Here is a 10,670-nt window from a genome sequence, read left to right on the forward strand (position 1 = left end):
TATGTTGAACATGCGCACAACACCCAGATTTCGGGAGTTAAAGCGGAAGCATAGCAGACGACACCATTGGTCATGTCGTCCGCTTTGGAGGATATTCCGCGCAGTTAAAAAAGCGCGATAAGTTATGGTTCATATAAGTGGTCCTGTCGTCTGCGAAGGAATATCTTTCGACTCTGCTGCAAGCTATTCCCAGCGGTTTGAAGACCATCACGCATATCCTGCAGCTATCCTCAAGATATTCCGTACCAGGCGACAGGACCGATGGTGTAGTCTGCTATGCGAGTCATGCCTTATCGCGCTCTTCTAACCGCGCGGAATATCCTGCAGTTCAGTCAGAAGACATTGTGTAGCAGATGACAGCACCAGCGGTGTCGTCTGCTATGCGAATCATGTCTTTTCGCGCTCTTCTTGCTGCGGCACCCGATGGCACCCGGATTAAATTGAACAGCACCCGGATTTTAAATTGAATGGCGCTTGGATTATTTCAAATGGCACCTGGAATAATTCAGGTATAGTTTATAGAATGAGGCACCCCGCAGGACGTCAGCAAGTACCTGTGCTTCCTTCTCCATCCACAAGCGGAGCTTCACTGAGAGAAGCACGTTCACCTACACAGTTGTCTGTACTCAATCACGGACACGTGTATCTACCAACCACTGCCACAAGCTGTATCTTCAGGGGAGACCACATCGTGCTGCCATAGTTTGGTTGCGAGTTTGGTTTATTCTTAAATTTACACGGTAATTTCACGGTATACCGTTTCGGTGTCAGCTTGTCGGGGACCTGCAGTACAGGCTACACGGCGCAAACTACAGTACATGCTCTTGGTCTGGCGGCAAACTCTCGTAATAAACCCTGACGTTGTAGAAGACCAGCAACTGAAAAACACGAACAATACAATACAATACGCACAATACAATACAATATTTGCGCCAGGTGTTCACTGAGTGTGTGTCAAACATTGAAGGGGCCACTGCAGCTCAAAATTGAAATGCATATTGAAAGCGCAAAATTTCACATCTCAATGAATAGGCCACGGTGACCCATTGAGGAACACACACGGGCGACGATGCGTGTACTCCGCTACTTGTCAGCTGCTTACGCACATGTATGACGACTTGGGCAATAAGTACATAAGTACTTCAACGTGCCGCTCGTATAGGTTAAACGGGACCGTACAGTCTGCGAGTGTCAGTAGCTTCCCTACAGGTAAAAGCGCACTCCATAACATGTCACGGAAATATAGGCCTTGGAAAGCTCAAGTTGTCAGATTCTAGTCCTGACGCCGGCAATGATATCAGAGGACCGTGCCAATTACGCAACCTGGCTACTTCATTTGCTTCATACAAGCTGTCAGTGCAGACCAAACGCGTGCGCCGGGAGAATTAGCACAGTGGGAAATGCTAGGATAAACATGGCATTATTTTCGCAGAAAACTTCCTCTATATGAACGCGTCCATGTGCATCAATTTATGTTCTTCGCAAAGTAACTTGTAGAACATTCTTTGGTGTCAAGGCCTGTTCCGACATATAGCGATCTGCAATATAGCGCTAGGAAATAGCGCGTGGCGCTTTCTGAGCGCCCGGAATTTGCCAGCTAGCACTTTTTGCGTCCGCTCTCGAAACGACCGAGCAGCGGGTGGCGAGGGCCCGCATTGGTTGGTACGTCGAAGTTTACGCGAGTTAGTAGACGACGAAATCCGAAGACAAGCGACCGGATGCCTCTAGCGTGATGCAAGCGATTAAAATCGCTAGATTTCTAACACTCATGTTCGGGTGGCAAAAGTCACGTGACGCAGCGCGGGCAGTTTCCGAGCGCCAGGCCGTGTTGCCATGAAATGACCACCCGAATTCGCCATAAAGGGCTTAGCTACTGCGTACGCCTTCGGAATGTTCGAAACGTAAACAATACCGCAGTTGCCAACACGCTCTGTGCCTCCTACGCTACTGCTGCGGCCGCTAATTCAGAAGTTCAAAAGCAAAGTTATGGCCTATGGGAAAACTCCCCTGCTGCCTCGCCATCGCATAAAGCTAATGGTATACTCCGGCCTTATAGTGTCTCTGCCGACCGTTCTGGAGCACGCAGTGAATACAAAATGTTGTCGAACACTCTTAAAAATGAACTTCACCGCATAGCACGCTCCTAGCCAACCATAATCGCACGTCACACCTTGCGCGTGACGTGTACCACGGCCTTCACGTATCGCGCGAAGAGCGCCGTGCACGTGTTTTATCACGTGCCCACCTTTTTAAATTTCCCGCACGCATTTTTCTTAATTTCCCGCCAGTCGTTAGCTTGTAACGACCGTAACGACGATGAAGCGATTAAGCCCCCTGGTTCGTTAAAAAGGGGAGGCGTACACCTTTTTGTGACAATTATGAAGCGCATAAGTGTCACAAAAAAGGCGTACGCCTCCCGTCTTTAACAAATCAGGGCAGATAACGATATCATTCGAGATAATGGTTGGCTAGGAGCGTGCTATGCGGCGAAGTTCATTTTTAAGAGTGTACAACCGCTATTATTTGCTTTATGACTGCTGTGCCTTTAACTATTCGACAACTGTTGGTGACACTTAACGTTCCTGGAAAGTTTTTGTGCGTTGAAAGTACACTGGCGTACGCTGCATAAAATTTTCCCAATTGAAATCGAATTGCAACCTTCGAATGTAATAACCACGGATGTGCGGATATATGCAATACTCGAACAATGTTGTTTATGCCGCAATGTCTCGTCCTGTGGTATGACTAAGCATAGATTACTTTTTTGTGACAATGACGCGTGGTTGCGGCTGCAGTGGCGGATCCTACGTGCTCAGATACCGTATGGATGCGGATACTATCAATCTGACGCGGGCTCGCATCTAACTATGGTCTCGTGGTAAGTGACGTTATGGCGTGGGGCTTGCACGCGAGCAAGTACTGCAGCAACCTGTCTCATGACAGATACCGTATAGGTACTCGTGCAAGACGCATTGAAAATATACTTACATCTCCTATAATATTGACTGCTTCTCTTATGAAAATTTTCACATAGATCGCGAACCTCTGCAATTGTAACAGATGATGTCTTTGCTCACTTTGGCTTAAAAAAATGTGTATCTAAGATTTCAACTTACAATTTCTTCTTCCTCACCATCGTCCTTGGGGAAAAAGAAGCGTGAGAATTGGTTTAATTATTTTATTGGCGAATTCGTTTCTTGGTTAATCGGTTTACTTGCATGCACTTACACCATAGGTAATGTAAGCGACTAGTACACCCCGCCAGAAAGGTCAGGGTTACATCTACCGAATCTTTGACCACTAACTTGCATCGCTCTTACTTACAAATTTCGAATTACTCCTGAAGTTAATGTGGCTGATCTGCAAAAAGGCAAAAAATGGTCGGAGAAAGACACAAACGATTAGGTATTTTATCATCATCATCTTTATGCCGATTTTGTCGCCATACTATTATGATTTTCAGGAAGAGGCCGATGACTGTGAGAACTAAATGCACCAACACGTAGATCATATATACACGAAGTAGGTCCCGTCGTCCCTAAAAAGAATGGGCGAGTGAGTATCACGTTAAACTAAAAGAATGGTCGTCCGCGCATGCTGCATCAAGCTGGGCGATTCCACGCGAAATCATCCAGCGGACCTGCTCGGCCCTCACAAAACTATCGCGAATTTTTACGAAAAATTTTTTAGCAGTCCCTAATAGTGCAAAACGACACACCACGAAACATTTCTTCCCAAATATCAATGTGGCGGGTGCTACACACGAGCAAAGTTCGCAGCACTGGCGAAAACCGTGCCTGGCGTGAACGGCAGCTGCGGCTCATAGAAAGCACCTAGAACTGTGCGGTTTTCTTTTGCGTATAGAGGAAACCATGCTTTACACGGCGCTCAAATCCAGGTTGTCGTGCTGTAATCGGTGCTGGTATACAAAGGCCGGAAGTTTCGCAATTTTCCTCCTACTTCGCGATTTTTTTGTGGAAAATCAAACCATTAAATTTTAATGAATATTTTTTCCTGTCAAGGCCCTAAGGAATACTTCAACAGGAAAAATCGCCAGACACGTAACTTTCATAGTCATTGCAGGAAAAAAAGAGGAAGTATGCGATTTTTAAAAAATTCGCTACAATCGAGCGTAAAACACGCAATGAAGAGGTCGGAAGAGACGCCTGAAACCAAAACAGTTTTATAGAACGAGCCTTCCTCTACAACATATTAAAAAATCTCGAGGGTGTTTTTTCGTATACAGGAGAAAATAATTTTTTTGTAGTAGAGGGTATTACGACCACAGTCACCCACGTTGCATGTGTCCAGTGGGGTGCTATACTTGTTTCTTGGGCTCCTGTTTTAATTCTTTTGATTTTCACTTTTTCTCTGGTCTGGTTGGGTTTTAATGAGCAAGCAATATGCTGTGGTACAGACTTCTGCAAGGTTACCATAGCCTTTGCTTCTGTAGCATAACACGCGTATTGCAATCCTGGGTGGTTAAGTTTATGGCATTGTTTCCGGTGTGCACGGTGCCGGCAACGGAGATGGGGGATTAGCGGTGATGGGCAGGTCTAAGTAATACTTTTTGTCGTGTGAGCTAAAGCCCTGTGGGGATGAGCTTTTTCACATCCGCAGCCTATCCGAAAAATCCGCGTCTCCCACGGCACGCAGCAATAGTTCAGTTTCTATGCTCGATATATCAGGCCAATTTTCCAGGAAATAAACGTTCCCGTCAGCACAAAGCAGAAAAAAAAAGAAACAAAAAAAGCTGTCACCAAACTTCATCCACACGGGCGACTTCCTCTCTCTCGTTCCGACAGTGAAAACCCCGGAGCGGCATAGCTTTTTAGCGAGGACAGGTCCTGAGCGTCCATGATGCTACCAAAAGATACACGACAGCAAGTACAGATTTAGCTTCCACGAAAGATTATACGGCACCAAGCACAGCAACACATTTTGCACCAAACGGGATAAGTAGAGTTTATTGCAAGTGAAACGCAAGATCGGCGCCGAACGCGCACCTCGACTCGAGACGCCAGAGCCAGAGATCTCTCTCAGATGCGCGAGCTGCTTTCGTACACCTTGTACTCTATCTTCTGTACCTAGTGTGAAGCAAACTGATGGCGCAATCTCGCGGTTTATCCGAGTCTGACCCGCTCCTGATCCGGCGCCATCCACGTCCGATCCGCAGATCACAACAAGCGTCCATATTTCATCCGAACCCAAAAGTTTCTTGCGGATATCCGCGGGTATACGCTTCCATACACGAGTGGTGCGAGGCTTTATATAGCTGTGAGCCTCACTGGAACCTAGGACAGCATGGACGATGAACCACCACCACGAGATTCCGTCGTTTCCAGTACTGCCATGTAAATGACTTTTTTGCACGTTCGTCTTTTCCTCTAGCGTTATAATTTGTTAGACTTTTCGTGGTTAATATTTTTGCTGAATTGTTCAGCATTCAGTTAAAGGAAACTTTCATCAACTGAACCTGCATCTACGCGCCTATAATATTCATACTGGTGAATTGGAACTCCACAGCGCTCAACTGGAGCCATGTTCCTTTGGTCCGGGTGGCTGTCATATTGAAAACCAACCAGAAAAAAAAATCGGAAATACGAATAATTAAAACGGGAGCCCAAGAAACAAATATAGCACCCCGCCGGATACATGCAATGTGGGTCAGTGGCCGTAATACCATCTACTACAAAAAAATTATTTTCTAGAGTATACGAAAAAACACCCTCGAGATTTTTTAATATGTTGTAGAGGAAGGCTCATTCTATAAAACTGTTTTGGTTTCAGGCGTCTCTTCCGACCTCTTCATTGCGTGTTTTACGCTCGATTGTAGCGAATTTTGGAAAAATCGCATACTTCCTCTTTTTTTCCTGCAATGACTAGAACAATTACGTGTCTCGCGATATTTCCTGTTGAAGTATTTCACGAGACCTTGTCAAGGAAAAATATTCATTAAAATTTGATGGTTTGATTTTCCACAAAAAAATCGCGAAGTAGGAGGAAAATTGCGAAACTTCCGGCCTTTGTATACCAGCACCGATTACAGCACGACAACCTGGATTTGAGCGCCGTGTAAAGCATGGTTTCCTCTATACGCAAAAGAAAACCGCACAGTTCTAGGTGCTTTCTATGAGCCGCAGCTGCCGTTCACGCCAGGCACGGTTTTCGCCAGTGCTGCGAACTTTGCCCGTGTGTAGCACCCGCCACATTGATATTTGGGAAGAAATGTTTCGTGGTGTGTCGTTTTGCACTATTAGGGACTGCTAAAAAAATTTTCGTAAAAATTCGCGATAGTTTTGTGAGGGCCGAGCGGGTCCGCTGGATGATTTCGCGTGGAATCGCCCGGCTGCTTTTGCAGCGATATCGCTGACACGTACAGTAACCAGCAATACTCTTACTTTAGTCACGCCATCCAGCAGGACGAAGTGCATGAATAGATGGAAAGCAGTGGCAATCACGAACCCCACAAGAAAGATGTTTGTCGCCCCTGGAAATAATTGAAATAAATGAAATAATTACTAGTTTAAAAACGCGTGTAGTGACGCATCAATAACCTAAAAGACCACAAACATGAGGCGCGTCATGTTTGTGGTGCTTTAGTGGTGTGGTGTCTAGTTTTGCGACTTCCCTTTCTTCCCTGACAACGTACGTAGGTGGATCAGACATCCAGGTTAAAAATAATGGTATCCCGAGGATGTCCTTAAGATGATCAGAGGGTATAAGTTTCTGCACACCAAACCAGTTTGAAATTCAAAGCAGCCATTTCAGTGGTCGTTGAGTGACCTCTGACATCTATTGCAGAGAGAACTATGGCACTGGAGCTGGCTTCTCGTGAATACGGTTATGAAAAAATCCACAGGAGCTTCTCTTGAAGTGTAGCGTGGAGCACCGTATTTGTTCTCAAACACGTGTCTACCGTAGTTTCGTTTGAATGAATACGAGACAAATAAAATTTAAAAAAACACGAAACGACTTTTCAACTTACAACCGGCCAGGACTTGTTCGAGCAACAGGAATCCTGTGAAAACCTGGAATAACAGCAGTAGTTGCTATACAGAATTTACATTGACGCATTTCCATAGCCCAAATCATTTCCATTTCAGCCTCAGAACATCAATTGCCCTCATATACTGGGTGTTTCAGTTAAATCCCCGGGCTAAATAATTCGCGAACGGGTGCACCAATCGAAGAATTTTTTTCTTACAAGTATCTGTCCGATACCACCTACAGGCTGCGCTACCGTGTGAATGAGTGGAAGGCGCTCATTATTTAAATATAAATTCGAATAAGTTTGGTGAAAAAATCATCCGCATTAAAATGGATACTCCCCGCTTGCGACCTTCAGTAGACGCCTTTTAGAGAAAAATCTGCCACGAAGCTGGTCATTTGTTGCCGTAATTAGTTGCGGTTTACATATTTTTGTCGCGGCTCGTCGCATCGAAGCGCAAAAGCGCCTAACTAATTGGTGTAAAGACGTAATTCATTGGTAGATAAGGGAGTGGAAGAGCGTCCTTTTGCACTTCACCGCTACCAGCCGCAACAAAAATGTACAATGTTCAATATTGTACATAATCTTGCTGTTTCTCTCAGATTTTTCTGTTTCTTGTTTCCAAGTATGAAACAGTATGTAAAGGCAATAATATGGCGTGTACCTAGACTACGTTCTCACAATCACAGAACTGCGAGAAGATGTAGAGTGTGTTGGGGGGGGGGGGGGGGGGACATAGTTCGTGTTTTCTTTGCGTTTGTGACCATATTATCATAATCGTTCGTGAAGCATTATGTACGTATTTCTCTCGAATTTTCTTTCACATTTTTGGTACCAGATTTTAAAAAGGGCAGCTTATTTATTGCTCTTGCTGTGTCAGGTAGAGTTCTTTTCAGTAATGAATGTTGCACACCGTCCGGCTCCACGATAACTATAAGTACTTCTTTATTTGTGTGTGCGTATTTTTCTTTCACGCTGTTTTAGGGTATTCGTCGTAATTACGCTAATTTCTTTTCTGAGCGGCCCTCCATGCTGTGGTCTAAGGTCAATGCTTCCCGCGGCATGATTAGGGTCTTAGGCCCCTGCTTTATACCGCCTGAGATATTCGAGACATCCACGGCTTCCTCATAGGAAGGGGTAGCGTGCAGCGCCTCTGGTTTTCGAGTTCCTGAAGGGCATGCTGGTAAACCAGTGAGCCCTCTATCGGGCAGGATAGACGAATCCCTGCCTAAAGCACCCTGCCTAAAGAACGTGGGCAGCCTGTCGGAGAGTAATTTTGAAACGCAGTTGTTCCTGTGAGCTAATAAAACTTTTTGGTAATGCCATTTACCATTTTTGACTTCGCTTTCCTTCGTATTTACTTCGTATTTCTTGGACAGCGAATTCGAACTGTGACGCACGCAAAAAAATGCATCTTGAAAGTAACGAGTTACTTTTAAGAGCGTTTAATACTCTATCTGAAATACTTTGCAAGGTTGGGTATTTACTCTCTAACTCTGCGTAGTTACTATTTGGTTCAGGCCTCTATAATCTGCTGCGTTGTGGCGTTACTTCACAATGAGAGCCATACGCATATCGCTGTTAGCCGGCTGCATAGCTATAAATGAAAAGGTCTCAGCTTCTCGAATAAGCTTTCTGTGTACGCTATATAACCCGGAACTATGCTTATATCAAGTGTTTATATATTCTTATCCATCTTATCTATCTCTGTGATAATAATATATTGTTATATTTATTAACTTTATCAATATGCGGTGCCATGTTGAAGTCGTTTTTGTCGTGTCGTTTTTCATGTTCCCAAAATGGAAGAAACAAAGTTTGAATTTCCAGAAGAGCGCAGATAAGACCTCAAAGCTTTTCACTTATGGTGATAAGAGAAATCCTCGTAAGAGAACTGAGCTACCACTGCTCAGCGCTGTTGGTACAGGCGCTTGTAAAGCTTGCTCTGCCACCCTACATAGCGCATAACTGTTTTCTATCACTTATTGGAAAGGGAAAGTTCTGCTTACTATCATGACGATGGCATAGCAAGTCAGACCTGTCTTCAGGTCGCACATGGCTGCGGGTCTTCAGGTCGAGCAGTTTTAAATATGGTCCTGGGACGGAAAAAATTACATCATATGAGGCCTGTTCAGTCCTAACTCAGAATCCAAACGTGCAAGATACATGTCCACGCTGTGCGCTGCAACGCCAAGACTTCAGTAGTAAGGACATGGACGTGTTCAGAGCACGACCACAGTCAGACAGATTTCATTATCGCCGTCTTATACACGATATAATCATGTCAACTGCAAAGGCTTAACTGAATCGTTGCTGTCATCTTGAGTGATTCAGAGAGAATTCAACTTTGAGTATATGTTGCATCGCATTCTAATAGCATAGCAATTTCTGTTCAACTACTAGACAGTCGCAGGTCACTTGCTGTAAAACGGTGCCACAATTACCAGTTTGAGTTTGAGTTTGATTACAGAAGAGCAAAAAATTACCAGTTGGTTGGTTGGTTGGTTGGTAAAATAACAAGGGGAGGTTAAATTCGCGCAAGCGAATTCTGCTACCCCCAAAAAAAGAAAGACGGTAGACCCCAAAGCAGAAAAGAAAAAAGAAAGGAAATGGTACGATTGCACCACAGAAGGTGCGAGCGCACCGCAAAAATTACCAGTGTTTTGTTAATAAACGGTCACTTCTGTTAATAGGCTCGCTTACCTCTGATATCGGCTGATTGATTGCGCAAATACCTGGGATTACCCTCCTCGGGACAATTCGATGAACTATTTCGCGACAAGTATGCATATATTAATCACATTTTTTTTAGGAATGGGAAGGTGGTTATAATTTGTTTTGTAGTGTTATTGATTAGCACGACAGTGGATAGAAACGTTACCGATAGTTATCGATGATATCTTGCGGTTATGGTGGGTGAAAACAGTAATTCTTGTGTTCTTCTTCGTCTTGGTCTTCACGAAAACTGGCGCGCTGGAACACTGGAACTGGAATTAGCCACGGAACACTGACTCAATCGCGAGAATGAACAGAATGCACAGAATGCGTGTTCTTCTTCTTCTTCTTCTTCTTCTCCTCAGGAAGATGGCCGCGATCCGCAACACATAGAGACCAAACTGTGCGTGAAATAACGGAGGCCCTTGCCATCCACATGTTTGGTGAGAGATGTGTCAGCTCACCTTCCTTATCCCTCACTAACCAGGAAAAGCAATTTCTTGACGGTGTAGGTAATTTGTTGAACCTTGATGAACCCTCAAGGTCAGGAGTATGACTGCAGCACTTTCTACTCTACCATGTGGCGAGTCCGTGAACTTGATGACGTGGACTGGGCTCTGATACGCGCTACGTTGACGTACAATGTTTTTTTTTCTTTCTATAAATACTTCCTCTTTGAATAAACTTCACTTAGTTGAGAATTGAGAGTCTGCAGGTTGTTTGTCTCATTTATGTTCCAACTCCTTGTTCGCGTCAATTGCTGCAGTAAGCTGACATGGATTTTCGTGAAGCACCGAGTTTCAAAATAGGATATCACCGGTATCCTATTTTTAACAGAATCAATCACAGCCATTGCAAATAAAAGCTTTCACATTGCCATTTGGGATTTTGGTATTGTGGATTTTGAGATCTGGTATTTTGAACACTAAGAGAACAACCTGTTTTTTTTTATATTAATATCGGA

The 10,670-nt window shown here is 44.4% G+C and overlaps 1 protein-coding gene across 1 annotated transcript; it reads right to left on the reverse strand.

Moving 5' to 3' along the window:
* Positions 1-710: 710 nt before the first annotated feature.
* LOC135397610 (uncharacterized) lies at positions 711-10,281 on the reverse strand. The gene is made up of 9 exons (XM_064629231.1): positions 9,873-10,281; positions 9,001-9,087; positions 6,989-7,031; positions 6,402-6,490; positions 3,449-3,538; positions 3,325-3,360; positions 3,117-3,140; positions 2,989-3,045; positions 711-878 (listed from the first exon to the last, which is right to left on the reverse strand). Exons 2-9 carry the CDS (start codon positions 9,046-9,048, stop codon positions 810-812), a joined length of 456 nt encoding a protein of 151 aa, XP_064485301.1. The 5' UTR covers positions 9,049-9,087; positions 9,873-10,281; the 3' UTR covers positions 711-809.
* Positions 10,282-10,670: the final 389 nt, after the last annotated feature.

This window comes from Ornithodoros turicata, chromosome 6 (assembly GCF_037126465.1).
Source record: "Ornithodoros turicata isolate Travis chromosome 6, ASM3712646v1, whole genome shotgun sequence".
In the NCBI taxonomy this organism is placed as follows: Eukaryota; Metazoa; Arthropoda; class Arachnida; order Ixodida; family Argasidae; genus Ornithodoros; species Ornithodoros turicata.

Excerpts from the sequence above, each read along its gene's own strand:
- LOC135397610 (XM_064629231.1), bottom strand. The coding sequence starts at position 9,048 with ATGTGCGACCTGAAGACAGGTCTGACTTGCTATGCCATCGTCATGATA. Across the intron at positions 6,491-6,988 it reads CGAACAAGTCCTGGCCGGTT|GGGCGACAAACATCTTTCTT; the intron begins GTAAGTTGAAAA and ends AATTATTTCCAG. Across the intron at positions 879-2,988 it reads CAGTCAATATTATAGGAGAT|TTGCTGGTCTTCTACAACGT; the intron begins GTAAGTATATTT and ends CGTGTTTTTCAG.